At 39.6% G+C, this 25,000-nt stretch overlaps 1 protein-coding gene and 1 long non-coding RNA gene across 7 annotated transcripts in view; both read right to left on the bottom strand.

The window, feature by feature from the left end:
• LOC137971992 (uncharacterized) overlaps nucleotides 1-992 on the bottom strand; it is a 1,248-nt gene extending 256 nt beyond the window's left edge. Inside the window, exons 1-2 of the long non-coding RNA XR_011117015.1 lie at nucleotides 855-992; nucleotides 1-675 (exon numbers count right to left, since the gene is read on the bottom strand). The exon at nucleotides 1-675 is cut by the window's left edge and continues 256 nt beyond it. This is a non-coding gene — a long non-coding RNA (uncharacterized lncRNA). The remainder of the gene's footprint in view (nucleotides 676-854) is intronic.
• A 3,765-nt stretch (nucleotides 993-4,757) lies between these two features.
• The window catches only part of LOC137971980 (fibroblast growth factor receptor 4-like), a 93,263-nt gene continuing 73,020 nt past the window's right edge, over nucleotides 4,758-25,000 (bottom strand). For 3 of the 6 annotated variants that reach the window (XM_068818752.1, XM_068818751.1, XM_068818750.1), the window contains exons 7-15: nucleotides 21,966-22,293; nucleotides 18,545-18,655; nucleotides 17,606-17,793; nucleotides 15,594-15,716; nucleotides 15,091-15,158; nucleotides 8,872-8,912; nucleotides 8,349-8,448; nucleotides 6,465-6,564; nucleotides 4,758-6,363 (exon numbers count right to left, since the gene is read on the bottom strand). In XM_068818752.1, the coding sequence (XP_068674853.1) occupies nucleotides 6,319-6,363; nucleotides 6,465-6,564; nucleotides 8,349-8,448; nucleotides 8,872-8,912; nucleotides 15,091-15,158; nucleotides 15,594-15,716; nucleotides 17,606-17,793; nucleotides 18,545-18,655; nucleotides 21,966-22,293 (1,104 nt within the window). In that variant the 3' untranslated portion in view covers nucleotides 4,758-6,318. The remainder of the gene's footprint in view (nucleotides 6,364-6,464; nucleotides 6,565-8,348; nucleotides 8,449-8,871; nucleotides 8,913-15,090; nucleotides 15,159-15,593; nucleotides 15,717-17,605; nucleotides 17,794-18,544; nucleotides 18,656-21,965; nucleotides 22,294-25,000) is intronic. The other 3 variants (XM_068818748.1, XM_068818747.1, XM_068818749.1) reach the window with 1 other exon arrangement.

Here is a 25,000-nt window from a genome sequence, read left to right as displayed (position 1 = left end):
TAAGCAATTGATTCCTTCATGCTATCACTTTACAATAATGGCAGCACAAATATAATTTTGGTGTTTCACGTATGTATGGAAGCATGATACAGTATTGTTGTAGTAATTATAACCCATCAACTAATCAAGTCGATTTAAAGTGTCAATACTGTTTTGAGCCTTTTTGAACCCACATCAGCAGTTGTAATTTGGCACCATATCACAAATTTTAACAGAAATCTTATTTGATGAGCGAGTTCTGAATCTTAAAAGAAGAAAAACCTTAAATAATCGAAAAGTTTTTCTATCATGAACCACTCTCTCTTATCTCTTGTGGGGACAATTGACTGATCAACAAGAATACTTCATACACAACAATGGTTCTCCGGTTCTAGAGTGAAACGGGGTTTTCCTCGAGCTTGAACTGACTCTTGGTGGTTGTTTTGGGAGCTTCCCTTGCGTATCATCAGATGATATGTGCTGCCTCCTTGAGCTTCCATACATTTTCAGCAGCATTTAGCTCAGCAAAAAACAGAAAGATAGATCTTATCTGGCCACATTTTCCCCGTGTACTCTTCGAAAAGAGGTAACATTCCGCGCCATTATGTCATGCGAACACAACAAATCTTGCAATCCGTTTTGCTGTATTTCGACAACAATAACTCAAAATCCGTTGCGGGGGCAAGGGGGGGCGACCTATAAAATAGAAAACCCATTTGTTATGCTATATAGTGTTCCATAATTGAAGACTCTAAAGTGAACACAAAGCGAGAAATCGATTTCTAAAAAGGGCACACTCGAAGCGTGTCAACAAAACAATGTAATGTGGGACTTCGTAAAATATTATAAAAATGTACGATTAAAATTCGTCTTACCTTTAAATTGCCTTCATAGCAATGAAAAACAACTCCAATATGTTTAATCTGGCGCATTTATGGTGAATTATCAATAAACCAAAGCGAAAAAATGCCGAATTAACCGAGGGCTTCTGAGTTTCTCCATGGAACGTTTCGTCCGACATGAAGATCTGTATGAACGCTGCTCATTGGTCGAGATTTATCACGTGACAGCTGTCCAACCTCCTCTGGGAGATATATATGTTGCACGTTAACAATAATTTTTAGTGTTTAGGGTTAAATGCTCAGCTTAGTGATTAGGGTTAAGCTCTCTATTACGTTTACGCACTTAATTGAAACAGCGGTTATTTCAGGTGGTGTATGGCAACTGAAGACTGCCCACAAATAACGCTGATAAAAAACAGTGTTTAATTCTATAAAGAACCCATTTCACATAGCGCTGAGAAGCAGTATTTATGTCTAAGCGACCATTTAAAAACGGTTAGCATTTTACTGCGAGTTACGATTAATCCCAGCCTGGATAAAAAAAAATACATCTTGATCCAGGAAATAAAGGATGTGGAAACTATTCTTTAACGACCAATTACAACGTTTCGTTGGTCCCGCCATCTTCAATGGCAACATTAACAGTGGCGTTTTGCCTCCAATGTTTTTCTACTTTGGATGTCTTTATGATCGAGATTTAAAAGATATAGTCAGAAATAAGTACATTCCACCAGTCTGTGGTATAACTCCTTGATAAGAGTTGACAAGAGACAGGTCTCTTTTTTAAAGTCATGGTCACTGCAGTCTAAAGGCGTCGAAAACCTAGGGAACGTGATGAAGGACACAAATACCTTTTTGCCCTTTAAGGAATTTAAATAACGTTTTGACGTCAAAGCAAACTTCCTCATCTTTCCATTGCATTAAGAACTTTAAGAGATAATAACAAAAAAGGATCTGTCACGAAGGAATGAAAACTTCCAACGCTTTTTGGATGCTTTTTTTTTTAAGTCTAACAAGTCTAACAGATTCGTCTTACGGGTCTTACGGTCTACGAAAAGCTTGTCGGCGTCAAACAAACATGTCCAATCTGAAGTCAAGACAAATGTTGCAAAGGATGCGACCTGGAAAGTAATGATAATGATTGGAAGCAAGCATACCGCATCCCTTTTCAATGTAACAAAATAACTAAAGTAATTGCTTTTCAGTTCAAATTACTCCAAAGAAGACTTGCTACTAATGACTTCTTGGGGAAAATAGGAATCACTGTAAATGATGTCTTGTGTGCACCTCCTGTAACTTCAAGCGCAAGAGCTTGCATTCGTCCATCTTTTTGAGCCTGCCAGGTGACTTCCGGGGCTTTGCCTATCCACTTCACCCCAGCCGCAGCGCTAGGATTGAAATCGGAGCTTTTTGAGAAAAAAAGCAACTGCTATTTGTTAATTCCTAGGTACTTTATATGGGTTTGTAAAACAAAGTTCCTAAAATAGAATTTTTTCCAAGCTTTCTGACACATTACCGATGATTCTGTATCTGTCTTTCATGCCTCACTAGTATATATTTGACAGGTAAATTCGCTTTAGCTTCAAAACAATGAAAGCATTGTGGAGGTTTTTAATTAATAAGTAAGTTTTATTTCCTCTTTCTTCCTATCTTTTTTCTCGTTATAGTTTCAGTTATTATATTTGTGTTTCTAGTTGTTACAGTATTGTTTTGTTTTTTTCTTATTTCCCCATATAATAACCTTTGTAATACTTTGTAATATTTATTATGGATTAATAATAATAATAATAATAATAATAATTATAGTAATAGTAATAATAATAATAATAATAATAATAATAATAATAATAATAATAATAATAATAAAAGAATATAATCATTAACTCTTATATTGACAATGTTTACAAATTTGGCAGAAGCGCCGAGCATGCATGTCAGCGAGCGAGTAGAAAATGCTTAGAGACGAGGCCTTAACCTGCCCCTTCAAGGACTCACCACCAATTTGAAATAAATGGTTGAAATTGACTTTTCAAATATAATTTCATTTTGTCAGCATTGCGGAGAATATATTTTTAATATTCGTACTGTAAGGTTTCGTGTTTTCTCAGACTGAGCCAGGAGAATTTCCTGGAGTTTTCCCCCATGCTTTAGTTTTAATAAGCCTAGAGGGAGGAACTTGCATGTGTAGGGTGAAAGAGCATGTTCTTTCCTCATACAGTCTTAAACAATTATATAATTATTTATTTTAAATGTCGTGGGGATGAGGGGATTGCGGTATCGCGAGGAGACGATTTAAAGTTTTACTTTTGAGTTAGATGCCAATAAACGCAAGGTTACCATATTCTTTGTTGTTTACTGGTTTAGAAATTGCGATTGACACCGCTGCAGTGAATTGGTTTCCTCGCTCGCGTACTGATGCCAAGACTTTTCCTGTACGCGTTGTCAGAAAATTTATAGCCTTCGTGGATATTCAGAGTTCTAGAAACGGTTAATGGCACAAATTTGTCCTCTACGCAATAATTAAATGGAGAAGGAGCTAGATGTAAGTCAGTTTAACGCCATTTCTTTTGCGTTTGAGTCTGTTTATTTGGCAGTTTGTTACTTGCTACACGGAGTTAAAAGTGAGAAGTTTCCTTCAATGAATCGCCGAAATCTTCCCGCTTTTGTTTAGTTTTATAGTCTCACCAATGGGCACTACACTCAGTCTAAACAATGGAATTGCAGCTGATATAAGTCCCCGTTTAAAGATGTGTTTTATCAATAATTTTTTGTTTTTTGTTTTTTTGTTTGTTGTTGTTTTTGTTTTTGCTTTTTGTTTTTTGGGAGAGGTGGGAGTTCCTGTAGCTAGGGTTCCCGGCTCTCCCCGTACGATGAAAATGGAAAATTTTTCTACTTCAACGAATCGTCGTAATCTTTCAGCAAAAATATTCAATTCTATACGGTAATACATGGAAAGGGAACTGGGTGATAGTTAAACGCATGGTGACCCTATTCGACGGAATGGAGGAATGCCGGAACGGAATGGCAGAACGGCGGAAATGCGGAATGCACGGAATGTTCTAAAATACGGAAAATAGGGAATATTCTAAAACGCGGGTAGGATAGCATAACTTCGGATGGTAATTTTACATTTCCTCGCGACAAAAGATATAAAGATGTATTTCAGAGAAGAGTTAACCCCTGGGCGATATGTTTCCCCGGCTTTCGTTTTTGTGCCTCTCGAAATGTGCCGAAACATGGCACTCGCACTTTCCTACACTGGAAAAAGACGATGCTAAGTGTTTCAGTTGCCTTAAAAACATAATGTACAACATGTTATCGTCTCTTTATCAGGCTGGTTTGCGAAGTCAATGCCTTTTTGAAGGTCTTTGTTACAAAACCTACTTCGTTCATAGGGACGATTTCCCAAGCAGATGTTTTTATGATCTGCCACAGGTGGACCACCTTCTGTCGTTACGGCGAATGCGATTTGCTCTGCAATAAACTTTGAAAGCAAATAATTAATGAAAGTTCAAACAAAGTGTCAACCGAGTCCTGTGTTATTTTTTTGGTCGTTCCGAGCTGTTTTAGGCGTCATTTTGCGAGATCTTTTCTCGACCGTCTGTTAGAGAGTCACAAAATTGAAAAGGCAGGAAACACCGAGCCGCCGGCCAGGACCTCGTCTTGTTCAAGCGGGAACTGACACCAGAACAGTGAAATTCTCACGTTAAAAACACCAGCATCCGATCAATTAGAGATGTCCTCAAACCCTCGCTGAATTTGACCTTCAGTGCCACGCGACCGTAACCAAGCGTTGGCAAGCCAACGGTCGCGTTGCACTGATTGGCAGATTCGAATAGACTAGTCAAATGCTTCGAATTCCTTTGATCTGGTTTCTTGCACCGATCATCTTGAGAAAGCATTATTATGAATTTCAGGATCGCCTTTCTCGGTGAATTTTCGAAAAATGACGCTCAAATTTTGCGAAGGTATGAAGATATCCCGCAAGGACATGTCGAGAGGAAATGTAAAATTATCGTCCGAAGTTCAATTATCCTTCCCAGACTACTCACGGGCAAACAATGCAATATTTATATCATCAAATGAGGAAAAAGTAGCGAGACGATTTCTAGGCGGATACTAAAGTGTAGCCAAGGTGAGTGCTGTTAACGTAAACCTTTTAAATAGGAAATTCGGCCTGGCCTTTAGTAGTTTCTTGTCAAAGAAACGGTGTAATGTAAATAAGAGAGTAATGAGATTTTTATTTGCGATTACCTGTCCTCTTACGTACCACTTAAATCAAACTCCACATCTCTATGCAATGAGCGCATTCAAATTTTCCTCATATTATTGTATAAAAGTAGTTAAAGAAAGAAAAGGCTTGTCCTGCATATATGAAAAATACGTTTTCTCTCCCGTTCTCTTCTTATGCATGATCTTCGTGGAAATTACATTCTGTCCCTCCATAAACCTAGAACAACCAGTTATGGTCTTAGTTCTTTTTCTTACGTATTAACTAGGTACGTTGCGAAATGCGTTACCTGATTTTTCCCGTACCACTGAGTTTACTGGTTTTAAACTAAGCCAGGGCCGGATTTTGTACAGCGGCTTTTCGTTTTGATTAATATATCTTTAAATATTATTTAATATTTAGTTATGTATCTGTATATATTATGTATGTTAGCCGGGAGGCGAGGTCGGTAGCAGAAAGCAGCGAAGGGCCAACTGCGTCCAAAAGCGATCGCACGGGCTGAAATCCCGGGATGACTCGTTTGGTACGACGCTCCAGCGCCACGTCTGGAGGTACTGCATATTTTCTCGTCTCGTCTTCAAACATTCCGTCAGCGCATGCGTGCGTAAATGTTCAGCCTCTCCGATACCTACAATACCAGACATATTTAGTCGGAACACTTAGCGAATGGTCAGAATCATCGTGTTACAAGATCGTAGCTTAAACCACATCCCCCTTCCCCCAATTCAATATTGGGTGAGAATTTTTCGGGCGACTACTAGTAGTTGTGGAAATCAACATTGGAGGAAGGGGGAAACGGGGATGGGTGTTCCAACAAATGTGACGAGTATTGTAGACTAATGGTCGCAACGCTCCCGATTGGTCCGCAACCAAGTAGCCGCACGAGGGATTGCTCGTCGCCTAAATGCCGCAAATCAAGGATCGTGCACAGAACATAATGCCACCACGTTTATTCCCGCAAAAAAAAAAAAAAATCTAGCAGTGACAGTTCAAAAAATAGATAATGCCGTAAAATGACGGGCAGCATTCCACCGCGGATCGACACTTCTGGGTTATGGACTGCTGTCTCGAAATTATTTCAAACAAGTGTTATGAGGCACAGAAATTTGCTCTCTCAACTCATATTTTCATGGTACAGCATTATTTACGTGACAGAGATTTTGCTAGGCAGTCAAAAGCTTGTACGCTTATGAATGGTTGTTTTTCTTATACGGGAAATCGCAAACTGAGCACCATTGTAGCCTTGAGACCCAGGAAGCCTTTGGTTCAGGATATCACCTGTCTTCCCAAAGTGACATTGATGTATGTTCTCTGCGAGGTAAGGAAATAAGTGAGAGAAAGAAGCGTTAGAAAAATAATGACGTTTATAGTTTAGCAGCAGAGAACAGTTATCAGATGATAAAGGGATTCACCTCTTTTGTCCGCAGAATTTCTTGTAACGTCGCAAAAAGTTCTTCAAATGTTGGCCGATTATCAGGACACTTCTCCCAACAACGCAACATGATGTCGTAACTAGAAGCATAACAAAAACATTAATTTTTTTTTTTTTTAAGAATGGACAGATATGATCGTCTTAAATTCGTAGGAAACTTCGTTACGTTTCGAATGTAATGACTCACGTTTTTATGCACAACGGTCACTTAAAAACGGAAGTTGAGGTTACAACGTTTACCTTCATATAAACGAATAATAGACGATGTTTAACCAGGAGCCTACAATTCCAGTACTAGGTCTCCACAGATCGAACTATTTTTAGACGAGTTCTTAAATAAGATTTGGGTTACATATGCATAAGAGACCATTCTCAATTCAATGGGTAATAATTTCTGATGCAAGATTTGTGATTAGCTGGAAAGGTCTGGTATCGCTGAAAAATCGATCTAAAAATAATTCGGTCTGTAAAAACACCGTTCCTCAACTTCAGTTAAGTTGTACGCTCCCAGTCATGGGCTTTTGTGGTAACCTGATAATGAAATTCTAACTTCAATAGACATTAAGATTTCGTGAAGGAAACGTGTCGTCGTTCATGGAACCTGAAGTTGCTGTTTTTCCAAAAGATTTTTGTTGTTTTGAAAGAACTTTAAACCAGTAACGAGCAACATATTGCTTCTTTTTACAGATTTGCTGTCGTGGTAAGGGTGAATTTTGAGCCACTGAGGACAAATCTAGTTAGTGTTCTGAGTGGGATAGCATGCGATCTAACGCCTCCTCAAAGGTGCTATACGTCGAATTAGCAACAAGTAATAGCAGAGGTAAATAACCCGGAAGTCTCGATCTGCACCAAATTTTAGGTTTTGACGACAACGTGAGCATATAAAAATGATTTATTTGAAAGAATGTGACAGACCTCACCGTCTCTCTTTTGTGGGTTTGTGGTTACAGATAATTCGAAAACCTTCAATTCACAGTTTTGCTTTAACGAGTATTTCCTTGAAAGATTTACCCCTCTTGTGTGATATCAAAGGAGGTTTCTTGAATATGTTTGCCAGTAATGGAGGCTGGTTTTGAATAAAACTCCGGTTGCGCGTCAGTATTGCTTGAAGATTTGACACTGCTGGGTTGTATGTTGTGACCACAAACCTACAAAAGGGAGACCATGCAGGTCTGTCACATTCTATCAAATTTCTATTGTGACTTAATAATCGTTCGTACCCATGCATCCAGTTACAGGATAGTTCAGTTTCCCGTATTGTACAAGGTGAACAAGACGGAATAGTCGCAAAATACTTGCGATAGAGAAAAGGTATATATTTTGGAGTGACGTTCTCGTTGACGTCGCCGTTGTCCTAGCTTAAACTCCCTATCATTTACCTTTAGGACGGCTACTACTTGATTTTGGCGGGAAAAAACGTGACCGTATTGGGTTGCATGCCTTGCCCTGTCCACTATCTTTTGCATGTAGCACGAGCAATCTCTCATGCGGCTATTTTGTTTGGAACCAATCAGAGGTGCTGTGGTCATAGAGCCAATCTAATTGGCCATGATATGGCGGGATCTAGGGCCTTCTTTTGAAAGTCCCGGTAACTTTGCGGGCCCGAAATGCCAATTGTAACCTAGGATTCTCGTATTAAGCTGTAAGACCCGAAAGAGAAAACAGTATATATCAAGATAGCAAAGTTCCATGCCTCGAAACGGCCTTTACATGAAGCAGCAGAGGGATTTATGATTCCCGAATACTCCTGAACACGAAACGTTTCAGAACTTTCGAGAAACCCCCTGTATAGGCCAACACAAATGATAGAGATTGACAATTCTGGCTTATGGACATCTGGAAATACCAAATAGTGTTAACTTACAGCTCTTGTGAACATTGGGGTGGTTTTCCTAATCTTACTCCGTCTTGCAGTAAATCATGAAGCTCCACAAGTCCTCGCACACCTCTGTAAGGTAGCTCGCCTGAAAAGTGTACCAGGAGATTATTTCAATTCTGTGTGGGCGTGAGGCATCCCGAATGGTCGTCGAAAGAGAACATGACATTGTTCTGATTATCTGTTTGTTTTCCATTACTATGCTAACTGGTTGGCTAGCTAGAAAAATATTCCTCCGGAATTTTGGAGGAGAGTAACAATTGCCAAAAAAGAAACAGCTAAACCGTGCCCGTTCGCATCCAAGTTTGCTTTATCTTGATCCACATTGAAATAACTATACGCGGAGATCTAGGATCTTCCCATCTCTCAAGAAAACTCTTATCATCAGATCCTGGCTTTAGGACTTATTAAAATATCGTTTTGCATTGAAACTGAATAAAAAAAAAACAAATAGATGGATGATCCATCTTCCTGGCGCCTCTTCTTCCAATTTACAGCCTCATAGACTTACCAAGGGTGACTATTTCCCACAGTAGAACCCCGAACGACCAACTAACGAGATAAAGAACACGAAATTGTCAAGAAATTGGTAAATCTTGAATGAAATAGAACATTTATTTACATAGGGTGGCCCACTCATCTAGTGAACTGATTGTTTCCAAAAAGGCCCTGAATTAAACACAGATAATAAATATTTAACAATTCTTCCACGAGCGCGGGTTGAATATGAGATAGGGAGCTTAAGCACGCGCGTTTTTTGAGGCGCGGACGGCAACCGGAAGAGAACATTTCGCGTGCCAGGACAGTGGTGTCTCCTAGATTTTTATACTAATCCTCTCTAATGGAGAAAAGATACTTAGCACTATAAATGTGGTAGAGTGAAGACAAGTTGAAAGGGAAAACAGGTCACTTCCGGTTGCCGTCCGCGTCTCAAAAACTCGCGTGCTTAAGGTCCCTAGTAAATAGCCAACGAGGCACGTAGTGCCACTTGGACTCTAGGGAATCAGTTTCCATATCAGGTATATGAGCTGATAACCGAGATTGAGTGAACCAGTTAGAAAGCTACAAACGCGACATCCGAGGTCGAAAATAAAATAAGAAGATTTATTAAAAGCTAGATCCTTGGATAAAGCAATTATTGCGCTTTGATTAGCTTAGCCACCATGGTATATAAGCTATTAGTAGGTACTATAAAACAGTGCATAGGGTTGAAGGCGCGTTCTCATTAGTTACTAACCCTAACCCTAACTCGCGAGTGATTTGCGCCCGAACATATTTTGTAATCGCTGTAGGAATAAATGAGTTAAAATTATCTTTTTTGTGCTATTATATTATCCCACTGTTTTAGTCTATATTCCACTTCGGTGAACAGTTTTTAATTATACCATGGTCTGCAAATATTAGCAACCGTACGAATCAGTTTATTTTGTTTGTATGAAATAAAGTAGGGAAGATTTATCTATAATTTGTTAGCGTTCGATTTCCGAATTGCTGTTTGCCTCGGTTTTAAAGCGAGTCCTTGTGCACAACTATTCAATGGAAATGAGTGGTGTATTTTCATGTAAATCAAACTCATTATCATGTGAGTGGTTTAATAGCACCAAGATTCGTTTTGAACCAGAGGCAAACAGTAACTCGGAAATGGCCTTCCCACGGCCACTCGCGCTTGTCGGTTATGAGATGATTATAGCCAGCTCAGCGCGCCTCGTTGGCTATCTATCATCTTGAAGTTCTCGATTGTTTACAATTCATTAGCTAAAAATTTAGTGAAAAAGACAAGTTGGATGATAAATAGCTTATTAGATGTTTTGGTACGTAGTATCGCTGAGTATTTCTACTCGATCTTTGTATTTTGACGAGCCCGCTAGTGCGGGTCAAAATACAAACAACGAGTAGAAATACTCAGCGATACTACACACCAAACATGTAATAAGAGATACTATGTACTTATAAAGAGATTCACTGCATGATAAGAGCAGATAATACAAATACAATCAAAAGTTAACAAAGTGGAAAATATCATGTCATCATTTAATTATTTCAATATGGTAAAGCAAAAACAGGTTATGTTTTCTCACAAGTCTCTTACATTTTGATGACGGGATGGTGTCCGAGTAGAGTTGGGCAAGAATAGACCTTTTCACAGTCATGTGCTTAGTTACCCAAAGGTGCCCCAAGCTCAGTGTGATTTGTATGGGACTTATATGATAAAATTCTCAATTAAAAACCCTAACCGTATTGCCACTGTAGTGTGGCAGCTCCCGTACCGTATAATATGGGATACCCCTGCAACCTGCTATTGTTTGGTATTGTAAACAGCTTCAATTTTTTGTAAGTCTAAGTCATTGTTTCAATTGTTTAGTCTTTTGTTTTTGGGTTAGGGTATCGAGCCAATCACATTATACGTTACGAGAGCTGCTACATGAGGCCACTGCGAGTAGCTTCCTTCCTGACTGGTTAAAATTCCAGATCCGACGCAATTTGCAGAATTTGAGCCATTTTTCAATGCATCGGTTGTCAACGGTTATAGTAAAATTCCAAGGCAGGAGACTAAATTCTCAGGAGCCACCAATTTGAGTCTAATATTCCTGGATAAAATGTTCCCACGGTCACAATTCTACATCGGAATCAATTGACAAAGATTTTCACTTTCATTTCAACCCACCATTAACGCAATGGCAGTCCTGCAACGTCAGGCGGTAAAGTGGCCACGGCTTCGACCTTTGATAACAAACTCAGCCTTACCGGGGTGGCAGACCGTAGTTTGTCAACCGCAAATTTCTTGATTCCCCTGGGTCTCCCGACATGAATGCATTGATTCAAGCCTTCAAGGGATTAACATGCAAATGAACTTTGCTCCCGTAGGATATTGTGCTACGATAATTTTGTTGCTGGACTTACTGAAGCCAGTGAAATTCAGTAATAAAGCGCATCTGAGAGAAAACAGTCGCCTCTGGAGACCCAGGGTAATAAAAAAAAATGCGGTTGACAAACTACGGAAACAAAATTTAATTGCATAATTAATGAGAAATTGAAGGAACGCAGCCAGGATGAGTCATGATAAAAAACTTGAATGGGCGTTCTCTGGCTTAAAAACATTAAAAATTGCTGCAAGCTTTCGACCACTAGAGCAGAGGTCTTCAACTGGCAAAAAGATGAATGAAATTAGGGGGGAAAGGTGATTAAGAATTTTTGTTAAAAAGTATGCGGTATTGTCCTGGAAGTGGGCAAGAGTTATTGTCCGCGTCAGGCGTGGTAAAGGTGTGCCAAGATTCTAGAAATTGCCTGATGCGGAAATTTCCTTTGTCACTGATCGACAAATTGTTGACGTCAATGACATGGTTGTAAGACCAAGCATGATTGGCAAGTCTGGAGCCTTTGGTCGCTGTCTTCACATTTTTAATATGTTCTTTTTTCCTCGTGGCAAAGGATCTACCTGTTTCGCCAATATAATGCCAAGAGCAACTGCCACAGGGGATTTTGTAGACAACATCGACTTTGAACCTCCCTAACACCACAAAAGGAAGAAATCGAGAACTTGACAAAGTCTATTCAGCCTTACAGTCCTTCTAAATTTATCCACAATATCAGGACAAGAAGAACCCGATCTTCCATGATTCCTTCCCCCGAAGAACCGGTTGGTATGTTTTTCAAATTAGTGGAAGCGCCCAAGCCATACAACTCCACGATATTAACGTTGTCAATAGGCCATTAAAAACGCTCAAAGAAGAATTTCCCATTATGGCGAGATACTAAAGTGTCAAGAAATAGAATTTGGCCATTGTTCTCGTGTTCAATAGTGAAGGAAATGTGAGAATCCAAACTGTTGAGTATGTTGTGGAAGGCTGGGATTTCATCTTTCTTGATAATGCAAAAGCTATTATCAACATAGCGTTTCCACACTTTCGGGGCAATAGCTGAGGCAGAAATTGCTGATTCTTTGATCTCTTCCATGTATGGATTAGCAACAACTGGGATAACGAGGCTAATGGCCAAATTCCATTTCTTGACACTTTAGTTTCTCGCCATGATAGGGCCATCCATGTCAATGTTTACAGGAAAACAACACACACTGACAGATACCTAGATTTTAACTCCCACCATGACATCATGTAAACACAAGGAAAGCACTACGACAGCCCTTTTACACAGAGCTTTGAACCTCCCTAACACCACAAAAGGAAGAAGTCGAGAACGTGACAAAGTCTATTTAGCCTTACAGTCCTTCTAAATTTATCCACAATATCAAGACAAGAAGAACCCGATCTTCCATGATTCCTTCCCCCGAAGAACTAGTTGGTATGTTTTTCAAATTAGTGGAACCGCCCAAGCCATATAACTCCTTTGCGTCCCTTCCGTAAATAAAAAAGAAACATACGATATTAACGTTGTCAATAGGCCATTAAAAACGCTCCAACAACAATTTCCGATTCCTAAGTCACGACCCCCATTAGCTTCACAAGCCGATGTTGTCTACAAAATCCCCTGTGGCAGTTGCTCTTGGCATTATATTGGCGAAACTGGTAGATCCTTTGACACGAGGAAAAAAGAACATGTTAGAAATGTGAAGACAGCGACCAAAGGCTCCAGAGTTGCCAATCATGCTTGGTCTTACAACCATGTCATTGACGTCAAAAATTTGTCGATCAGTGACAAAGGAAATTTCCGCATCAGGAAATTTCTAGAATCTTGGCACACCTTTACCACGCCTGACGCGAACAATAACTCTTGCCCACTTCCAGGACAATACCGCATACTTTACAACAAAAATTCTTAATCACCTTTTTTCCCTAATTTCACTTTATTGTTATTATTTTTATCTCACTATATTCTCCGAATTTTTACTTCATTCATCTTTTTCCCGTTGAAGACCTCAGCTCTAGTGGTCGAAACCTTGCAGCAACTTTTAATGTTTTTTTAGCCAGAGAACGCCCATTCAATTTTTTTATCATGCATAATTAGTGTTAATTCCTTGAAGGCTTGATAATTAAAGTTTCAATCGCGAACAGCCTACTACGTACAAAATCCTATTAACTGATAAAAGTGGCATGAATGCGCAAAAGTTTGTTTACTACGACTTTCACTCTCGCATCTTTCAGTTAATGCTTGCCACCTTCGTGAAATGTGTTTTTGAACTTTGTCAACACGAAGGAGGCGTGGCTGTGATTGGACGAATGAGACAATGCAGTCATGTCGAGGGACCTGTACGGGTCCATTCCTTACTTTATTTTTCGGGATCATTTGCGGTCCAAAATGGGTATCATTTGCGTTCCGGGATCATTTGCGGTCCAATATGGGGATTATTTGCGGTACCTGCAATGAGGTACATTATGAGCTTAACTTAGCTAATGACCTGTAATGAGCTAAAATAAAAGGTTTTTAAGATAATTTGCAGCACTGAGGGCACTGCAGCATGTTTACAGTACAAACGTTAAAAACATTCCATTCTGCGCTTTAAACCAATCAAGACCTCGTTGCTGAGCAAGTTGAAATTTTTCATTGTGCACTCTGAACCAAATAAAACATTGTGGAGAGAATAACTTATTCATATTCTTCTCTTCATTTTTTTTCCTGCTGTAATTAAGGTTTTATCTTTGGCAAGCGAAGCCTTGATATTTGTACATATTCATTTTAACTTCAAAACAAAGGAAGACCATGCAAGGGTCTTTTCGCAATTTGTTTCTGCCTTCAAGGCCACGTGCGTAATTGCTGTCGTCATTTGGGCTGTCATGCAATGGACTAAAAGCGTTGCGTGACAACGCACAGTGGATGTTTTCCGCTCACCAAACTCTTCACCCTGATCCTCTTTTGTATTTCTCCTTGATTGGAAGCCATTTAAGTAGGCCATTGTGGCTCATTGTAGGTCATTACAACTCTATGTAGGTCATTGTAGGCCATTGTAGCCCATTGTAGGTCATTGTAGATCACTGTAGGTCATTGTAGCATGTCATCGTAAGCCATTGTAGCTCATGGTAGGTCATTGTAGATCATTGTAGATCATTGTAGGTCATTCCTTCTTTTAGTGACTACGAATTTTGTAGGCCCGTACTCACACTGACCTTGAGGCGCCTGTCAGTTACCTGACCTTTAAACGAAAGTGAGGCTGGTGTTGACCTTGGTATGATACAGCCCTCCCTGCTTTTCTTATGTTAATGATGTTGTCCTCATGCTAATTAGTTGGAATTAACATCTATCAAAAACAAGGTCATCTCTAGACTCAATTTCATTCGCCAGGTATCTGGCGCACATAACTGTAAAATAGACTATTGTTTAAGAATATCTAAAGGTTACGTTCTTTTGTTCAGACTAGTGCCACATGAGAGGATACTACTGCTCCCAATAAAATGAAAATATTCTATAAAATATTTGGAAAGTATATTATGCCAACACTTGGAAACTAGAATGCATTTTTAATTGTTCTAATTAGTCCGAGAGCATATGTCTTTAAAAAAAGGCCCGTTGCCAACAATTCCTTCCAGTCAAGAGTATTTAGTACGTCACTTGAGATGTCTCTTTTTCTAATGATACGCGCTGTTATGTAGAAGCTGCAGACTACTGCATGCTATACTTGTGAGGATCGGCAGCTAGCGTAAACAAAACTGAATAGAACTGAGCTCTAAAAGAAGCTTACGAATAAAAAAGCCGAGAGGTTCAAATAAAAATATCGTGTAGGATACTCTCTACATTACTATTGACCTGATATTAAATGGCAAAAAAATACTCAACTCACACATCGCCCTTGATTGTGCTGATCCCTCGCAAAGCCTCCACCGACATCCACAACCACGGGATTTTTCCCTTGGAGGAGAGATGTTGACTGTTAAAAATCTCATAAAGGGGTGTGGGAACTAGATTTGCCTTCTAAATTATATACGGTGTTCCCCAAGCTGGTTTCTACCGTGGTTCCGTGTTCATCTCAATAATCCAAATTCAGTGGTCAGGTCATCCGATTTTCATGCGGTTAACTGCGTTCTCTCATTTGAACTAGTTGCTGTGATCTACCTTGAAAGGCAAGTGCACCTCCTCTTTTACGCGAAGTATATAATTCTATTCAGTTTCATGAGAAGGCATGCATAGCAATGACTTACACTCTATGCGTAAATACTCTGATAGACTACCGGAAGCCTTGTAAATATTACTTCCACCCAATAATGTCGGACCTATGTTTAATACTTGTAATCAATTTAATTACGTTTTTAACATAAATGCAATTGCATGGTCAGTATGAGGTACCTCCGTTGTCTTAATGTATTCCCCATCTGTGGAAATATCTCGGGCCATTCCAAAATCAGCCACTTTTGCTACCAGACCATTTCCGATCAAAACGTTCCTTGAGGCGAGATCACGATGTACGCACTGACGAGAGTAAAGAACAACATACAGTTTAAGTCTCGTGATGTCAATGCAGAGCGTGATATGCCGTTAGATACTTTATCAGGGATAAAAAAAAAAAGAAATTCATTGCCCAGAGGAAGTAAATGGATTTATGCTGAATGTGACATGCTTAGTTAGTTATCTCCCATGTTGCAGTTTGGGCATTTCTGTCATCCGGGATTTTCTCTAGATCATTCGCCATTTGTGCAAGCTAGGCGGAGCCTGATACAACAGAGCCAAATATTTTTTTTTTCCTTCCTTGTCGAATGGCTCGTTTATTATATGCTACTACCACGAGACGGAACATTTTCATCGTGAACAAGATAAGTATTGACTCTAGTTCAGTTGTTTTGTATTTTATTTTTCGTGGTTTGTTGGATAATTGGCGCGCTTTCGACTTCTTCAGCAGATTTTAATTGTGCTAGCTTGTTTTGTGGGGTCTTGCACTTTTTTGAATCCCGAATTGCAAATAATTTCTTCCTGTGTTAGTACTATAACTAGCGATCACAGCTGAAAAGCTATAAGCTATCGACGTTCGTGTGACTTTTCGCGCAATGTGGCATGGTTTTTCTTGAAGTCTAAGCGTGCGTGAAGACAACTGTTTTAGAAATAAGCCGTACTTTAGGCAGTTAACTATGCTTTAACAGACTTGTTATTTTTTCACTCTCAAAGTTTATTGTTTATTATTTTCGAGGTTACATATTACCCTCACGTTTTCGCCCCTTATCGAGGTTTCGCTCTTACAGCCCTCTATTTCTTACCTTCGAAGTTTAGTTACTTATTACCGTCGGGATTTGTCGTTCTGTACCCTGTGCGACCCGTTTTTGAATAGTCGCACTTGTCTATGATGACCTTTTTTCATGTTCGGTGTCTCGGTGACACACGTCCTTTTATTTGTCTTTGATTCTTGTTACTTCTGCTTTATCATCCAAGTTTCATTATTATGATTCTTTTGCCAAGTTGGCTATATGAGCAGGGGCCATGTAGTGAAAGTTTCGTTTCTTCTCTTTTGCCTTAACCTTCTTCTTGTGTTGACAAGGGTTTTGCTTTGGCCTCGGGCGGGGGGCCCTGTCACTCGTTCCCTCGCTCAGGGATGTGGCGTGTGTCCCTTCATCTTTGCTGGGATCATGTCTTCTATATTTGGGTAGTTCCTAGGTTACCATGCTGATTTTCAATAAACGAATGGGCTAGGCCAAAATATCCCAAACATATGTGGTATTATCTGCGTCGCAGCAAACTTAGCTCGCCCAGATCAATGCCTTCCCAACAGACCGTACGGAGCATGAAGCATAAAAATCCTTTACTTCACTGACATTCGAGGCATTTTCCTTTCGTCTGTCTACAGCTCTTTGGATTTGGCTCCGTTACTTTCAGGCTTTTGTCTCCTTATTGCTCAAATAACATTCAGAACTGCGCTGATCTAAGATCTCATACGTCATATGGTTTCAGGAAGCAGGGCTGGTGCAGTGGACACCAGTGTGGCCCGGATTCGATTCCAAGACTCTGCGTCATATTTGGGTTGAGTTTCTTAATTTTGTAATCTGCTCCGAGAGGTTTTTCTCCAGGTGCTCCGGTTTTCCCGTCTCCTCCGAAAAAACAATGTTTGATTTATAAGTGCCCGATGGCTAGAGGACTTGGCACTTAAAATTCATCATTTCGCTTCACTTTTACCCACTTAAAGAAAATTATAACCTTACATGATGTCCTCACTAATGACGCCTTTACTTTCCTGTAACTATGACTTTAGTCAGTTAGGCCGATTCGGAAATGAGCGCTGTGGCGGTGAACATAAGCATGCAAGTAAACACAAAAATGACTATACAATATAATATACACAAATGCGTATTACAATATTATATCATTCTTCTTACCTGTTTACTTTCCAAATGTTTCATACCATTAGCAACGCCTGAAGCAATGTTTAACAGTTCTCTCTCGTTCAGTCTCGACCATATGTTATTGTAAACTGTATTTGGATTTGGGTTTTTAACATGGCTTGCTTTGAGTAGTTTGTCAAGACTTCCACCGGAGACAAACTCGATGACAACACAAATAGGTTCTTGGGTGGAAAAAAAAAATGTAGTCAATAAATCAATCAATCAGTCAGTCAATGGAATAATGTTCTGCAGGCAAAATAGTTAAAAAACCGAAGCAATACCAAACAGATATTTTGGGAGTTAAAGATTTTTAATAAAGCACATCGACTGAAACTATATTGTCTGAACTTGACACCTATCGCGAATCTCTTGCCTTAGCCACTAGACGCTGACTCTCGTCTTTTGGACCTTGTGGATAGAGAAAGCGGGTACGAACTGATCAAAAGTGTTCTATGATGGCAACGTTTGCGGAAATAGAAAGAGGGGACCTCTGAGAACAGTTTACGCAGACAAATGGTGCAATCGGCCAAATGCAGAGTGTCTTCAATCGTCTCAGAACATCCTCGAGTGGACGAAACTAATCTCTGCACAATGCACTTATGCCCAGTAATGCACTCACTTAGATGCACGGCCAATTTAGCATCCAACACGAAGTGGCCCTTCAAGTCTAACCCGTTGCTACCTATTTCCAACAATCATGTAAGAGTAAAAGTTAGTGTAATTTTTCTGTTTGCCCTTGTCTGTATTCCGAAACACGAGTGATGTTAAAGTTGGGGAGAAGAGCAAGGAGAGACTACGTACGTGACACTTATTGAAATCCGCATCAGTCCAATTAGAGGCATTTTTGGACATCACGAATCAAGTGCAAGGCTTAAAATAGGAGATTTGCTAATTATCATGAAGATAGTGATAATTAAGTGGTTTTTCTCTCACCTTCAAATGTACAAGCCCCAACCAAACTCACAATGTTTGGATGCCGCCCCACGTGAATAAGCGTTTCTAACTCACGAATGAGTGACATTCGTTCCCGTTGGTCTGAGTTATCTGTGAAAAAAGTTCATGTGCTTACAGGTAAGGGGGAAGATTTGCGTTACAGAGTTAAATAAAACCGACACAATGGTCAAGCAAAAGAGAGACAACGATATGTCTCTCGCGTTAGCTGTATAAAAGAAGGCGCTTCTCATTCGAGTAGACTACGATGTAAACTGCGAAAAATAATTAAAAGACGAATGTTGATGGAGATTCCGAGTCGCTGATGATCGGGAGAAATTCGAGCCTACGACCTTCCGATGCTCTACCACCGAGCTCAAGGAGACGCGTGGGAGCCAGACCAATGAATGAGTTGTCAGTAATTGGATCCGTGCCTTATACGCAAAGGGTCTGGGATCGCCAGGGGGCAAACATTGCAAGTTGCTGTAAGAAAATGAATGGCGAAAAGTTATTCGACATCCAAAAAACTATTTTGGAAAGAGATCAACGCTTTTTTCGACACAGTTTTATCAGAAATCAATTTGGCCAAGTTTTTGTGTAAATAACCGTGAACTATGAGACAAAATTTGCTGATTTACTTTCTTGCTTGCGTAAAATTTATTGTGAAATGGTCTAAAAATATTACAAAATTAGGAATAAATCTGGAGGAAATAACTCAATAAAGCCTTTTCAGTTGTATTTACGTGTGTATGAGCTGGCTTTTGGCCTATTTCTAAACTCAGCAATTCAAATAATATTGCAACAAGAGAAATGAGGGGACAGAGAGGGAGGCTCAGGGCGTTGGCCGGGATATGTCATGCCCACGAAAGTTATTTTTAGAGGAGAGAAAGTCTTTGTTCTAGCGGAAGTCTGTCTTCCGAGACGTCCGCATGTAGTCTTCACGCGCTCACAGGTTCTTAGTGAAAAGAGGAAATGGCGGCGCACGTGGAAAGCTGATAAATATTTATTTTCTTTCAAACATCAGACCGAGGTTGGCGTGCATGCGGACATCTCGGAAGATAGACTACAAATAACTTTCGTGACATATCCGAAGGACTGGACCGGGAGCCTCCCTCTCTGTCCCCTCATTTTCTCTTGCTAAAACCTCAAAGACCTTCTCCAAAGATCAGATCTACAGAAAACTAGTATATGAAGATGACGCTATTGTATTAGCTTGAAACGTTTGCTTAGATCCAGTGACTTTAATTGATACATGTAGTTCTTCATCTAAATTGTAGTTTGACATGTAACAGCTGGGGCATGTCAGATATGAATGCTCAGAGTTATCTAAATCCATCGAAACAGATACTGCTGCGTTCTATGGAAGAGGAGCATTAAAACAGCTGCCTTGAGGTAGAAGGAGATTAAAATGGTTTGCTTGAGCAGAATCATCGTACTACATAAAGGGATTGGACTCTTACTCTTGGCAACTCATTCATTAAACGCGGGTCATGTGACAATAGGCCATTCTCGCATTGTCACGGTTAGACTGGATCTAGCATGAAATGGAAGCTAAGGCGGGAGAAATGATTTTCATGTGAAAAGATTCCCCCGCATTAGACTCCATTTCATGCTCTATCCAAGCCTGCCGTTAGAATACAAAACTGGCCTATCGTCTTGGGTTATGACTAAAATCAGGTGCGACACTATGACAAATCATAACAAAACTTCCGACTTCAGGGCCAAACAAGGAAGATAAAACCGGTCATTCCATGCAACCCAAGTGGTATCGTTTGTAGTATTTGTAGTGTTAAGTACTAATCTGCGCTATTTAAAGGCCCATCTTCAACCGGCAGGCTTTTCGACCGTTTTTTTTTTTTTTTTTTTTTTTTTTTTTGTTATGGAAATTCGCATTGCTTATCGTAGCGATCTCCTGGATGAATTTCAGCTTTGGCGGAATTTTCACATACGAAAATTGTTCCTACGGCACGCAATGCCTGTAGGGTGAACGTGAGTCTTTGATCTTCGGTACTCGTTCGAGAACGGTTAGTTATTAATGACCGTCGAGGATGGCATTTTAGATCAACCCATCCTCTACCTCTGAAATGACGATTATAAACAATTCCTAATTTGCTCTAAATCGACTATTATCGTCAATTTAGGACGCTTAGCGTTTAATAGGGATTATGAGAAATCAATATCTATTTTTAAAATCCGAACCCCAATACCTGAATTCGCAGAACTCGAACCTCGCAATGCTCAATTAACAACACCATACTACCAGAACATTATTTTTATTAATATATCAATATTCTTTTCTTCCGAATGTCGCTGTAAACGTGTATTATCACCCACTAAGAATCAAGTTTAAACAGGTGAAAATGTCGGTTACCAAACCTCAAGGGAAAGCTATCCATTTTAAAATCAAGCACTAGACTTAACCACAATTCAGCAATGATTTTATATATTGTAATTAGTATTGGTAACTAATCAGAACAATTGTCAGACAGTTGATGGTTTAGTGGATAAAAACAGTTCCTTCAAAGTGGGTGCTACGGATTCAAATCCTGTCCAGGAATGTAACTTTTACGTTTTTTTCTTTTCTTCCGCTACCACAAGTTCTGGTACAGAGTACTCCAAATTGATGATAAAATTCAATCCAGAGAAAACTAGTAATTGTCGATAATCGTCATTTCAGATATAGAGGACATGTTGTTTATCAGGATACACACAGCATCGCCAACCTAACGCAATTTTATGTAGTTGTCATAAAATGTCGCACCTGATTGTAGCCTGTCAATTCTTGTCACAACCGTGTCACAATCTTGTCACAATCTTGTCACAGTCCTGTGCATAGCGCATTATCGCAATAATCGTTACGGTATCGGCATCGTTTTCATCTTTGTGAGATTAACAGCAGTTCAAGATCTCTTCCATTATAATCAAAAGAACAAAAAAAAATACTTATTAAGTTAAACAATCACTTAGTTTTCATGTCTCTGGGATGTCACGTCAGCCCATTTAAATCCATTGTTATTGAAACAATCGAAAGCACTGATGCGGGAAACGGAAACAATGCCATAGAAGTTGAATTAGAATTACTTTTGCAATCTTTTCGAATTCCTTTGTGTTATGAACCTACTTAAGGCGAATAGACAACTCGTGCGTAGAATAAAATGTTCGTCCCGTACAATAAATTCGATGGCCAAAACTAAATTTGATATTTTCTATATAAACTCGCAATGTCTTCTGTGATTAATGAACATCATCTGGTTCAGTAAGAAAAGTACCGTAAAGTCTACTCCTAGAGCCAGAGCTTGGTCATGCGCAAAACCGTTAAACTGTCCCTTTGCAGTCATATATAGAATCATCAATTTTGCTGAGCGTCGACAAAACTTGTCAAATGGCTGCTCCGCCGACAATTTTAGAGCAATACAGCACTTACCCTTGAGTCGTTTGACAGCTACTGCCAGCTGCTGTCCGTCAATTCGTAAGTAGTATCCTTTATTTACGAGCCCAAACTCTCCTCCTCCGAGCTTTTCGTGTGTTATGGTGATCCTATCGCGAGGAATTTCCCAGTTTCGATTGCATGTAGCCATTGTCTGTAAGTACAGCTCATTATCGAGAGGTTCTTGTCCGTCAGTGGTAGTTATTGTACCATCTTGACTGGAGCTTATGCTGACGATAGTTGCTTGACTATTAAGGCGCAGCTTGTTTATGATATCCACGTCATTTTTAATGTGAAGCTGGATAAGGTCTTGTTGCTTAATTAGCTGTTTTTTTTTTATGAAATAAGAAAAAAATGCAAATGTATAAAAGGAAATAGTGAGAGTTAGCTCCATTAAACGAATTAAGTGGTGTTTTCAGTCAATGGTGACTTTGGAAATTATAACTGATCTTCCTCCGAATGCTATGGCGCGCCTTTCCAGTCAATATTCAAACAGCTTTATTATGTAAGGCATCTATTTCATTTCTGTGTCGTAATTTTTATTTCCTTTCTATAGATTTTTTTTATTTTGCTTCGATCTATTTACGTCCCTTCCCATTAATTTGAATATAAGTTATATAAGCACAGTATTTTTTTTTTAAATCAGAGTTAACTGAATAGAATGTAATGTGAAGTGCTCGATTTCTATCCCATATGAACCATGTGAGCGTTAGCCCTACTGATGGAAATGGTTCCACACAAGGACAGAGAAAAACTCTGGCCAGGGTGGGAATTGAACCCACGACCTTCGGGTTAGATCTCCGCCGCTCTACCGACTGAGCTACAAGGTCAGACGGGAGCAGGCCGTGGTAACTGAAGATGTTAAAGTCACGGCAATGAAATGTACAAGTACAAGGAAAGGTTAAGTTTATACAAACGTTGGCCGTGTAGCACTTATATTTAAAACACAGTTAACTGAATAGAGTGTAATGTGAAGTGCCATATGAACCATGTACTTGTAATACACGTACACTTGTAATACAGTGTTAGAATTACCCTCGACTTACCTGTCATTCCCCGAACTTAGAGAGGAGTTTAGTGTAATACTCGCATCAGATTACTGGGAAATGGATATTGTGTGATATGCATTTTGCCAACAACGACTGTTATGTGTCAGGTTTGTGTCAAATTGTTTTAAAGGAGATTTCCTATATGCTCCATTGCTGTAAATTGTGTTTGCTGCTTGTGACGGGTATTTTCAGTTTTCAAAACATAACATTATATATCGATATTGCACAAATTATTTTTTCACCGATTCCCGTATACCATACTGAAAAATTGTTACCCAACGGCTTTATTGCAATAATATGCTGGTTATCTACGTTAAGTTGACATTTGAGCAAATACAGCTGTTAGGAACGGTCTTGTTGCGTTCAAAATTTATCATTTTTCTGATATTGTAAAACTAACTGTAAGATGCGTTTGTTTTGCTCTGTTCTGAGTAGGGCAATATCAAGGCATAAAATAAATTTCATTCTGTTTACGTTTCCAATCTCTCACTGAAGTTGGTAGTCCTAGAGCAAACTACGCTACCCCGTCCACAAGTCATCATAACATTAAACGATAGTCATATATTACTAGTGTCACAATAAGTAGTGCTACTTTGATAGTGTTTTCACTCTGTCAACAACGGATTTCAAGTTAGCTGGATACTAGGAACATCTGTCTTCAAATGTCTTTTCCACCAAAACAACCTCATCTCAAAAAACGTTTCTTATCGTTGTTGTATGTTGAACTGAGTGACAACTAAATCTATGCATCTCAAATATTGAGCTCTACTATGTTCACCATCATCATTCAAAGGGTGACAGAAGACATCCAAAATTTGCAGTTGTTGTGGTGTAAGGTGAACATCAACTGCTGGAATTGAGACCTAATAGTCGTCATCTAATGGAAAATTCCCATCTGGATCAAGTCCGTACAATGGAATTTCATTTGCATTAAGAATACTCTCAACGCCAGAGTATCCAGAGTGCATGTTTTCCAAAATACCAGAAGTGAACCTTTGTAGTGGAGAGAACTGGTGTTCCCTAGAAACAAGGTGATTGTTCCACTGACCAGTAAATTGTTGCAATGCCCTATTTATCCGTGGCATGTAAACATAGTGCAACGCAAAGTAGTGCACTTCGTTTAAAGGGTCAAGAAGACCCATGTCTTCCATTCCATTGAAGATATTGGCAAAATGACAAAGGGCACCAGCGTAAATATCTCTATAAGCTCGCTCGACTCGGGAGTTGTGGACAGAGCTTCCAGTTATGATACTTCCGCGGTCCATTCCACGACTTTTTATTATGTACTCTGCCACTCCAACATTTTCCAATCCATGATCACTTCTTACTCTTGAGGGTAAGCCGAATTCTCGCACTCCTTTGATGAACAGTTCCAACACTGTGTCCGCTCGATTATTCTCCGTTAGTGTGGCATACACAATGACCTTTGAATACCCATCGACACAGCAATGCACAGCAAACCTGTACCTGGTCAACTTGTGATTGCCATCTATGTGCCATAAGGCGTTTGGTGTTGGTACTGAGTACTTCCTACGGTAAACTGGAGTGGGCCAGCGAAGAGCAGTCCAAAGTAGGTCTAGTGTACGGAGGCAGTCGCGAACCCTCCATAGCTGGATTTGAAATCCTCCTTCTCTGAGAGCTCCAAGCAATCTTCGTTGTCTAATGTTTGGAGTAATACTTCAAATTTCTTTTACCGCGTCTTCAAGCTGGGAATCTGAAGAAATGTTTTTGCTTTAACTAAACTTATTGTACACTGCCCCTAGGACTACTGAAACCTTCTTTTATACAAGAAGGCTCCTCCCCTGGGACCAAACCCTTACCCATAGAAAATAGCACCACGTCCACATATCGACAGAAGGGCTACAGCATCTTTCACAACTTTTCACTTAAATAAACACTTAAAATAAGTCATATCACCTGTTTGGTGGATCTATCCAAGTTATTTTGACGAGCCCTATTAAATACCTACCCATACATAAATGA

Source organism: Montipora foliosa, chromosome 9 (assembly GCF_036669935.1).
Source record: "Montipora foliosa isolate CH-2021 chromosome 9, ASM3666993v2, whole genome shotgun sequence".
NCBI classification, from domain to species: Eukaryota; Metazoa; Cnidaria; class Anthozoa; order Scleractinia; family Acroporidae; genus Montipora; species Montipora foliosa.
Note: the sequence above shows the minus strand (reverse complement) of the source record. Positions and strands in the feature narration are given on the sequence as shown.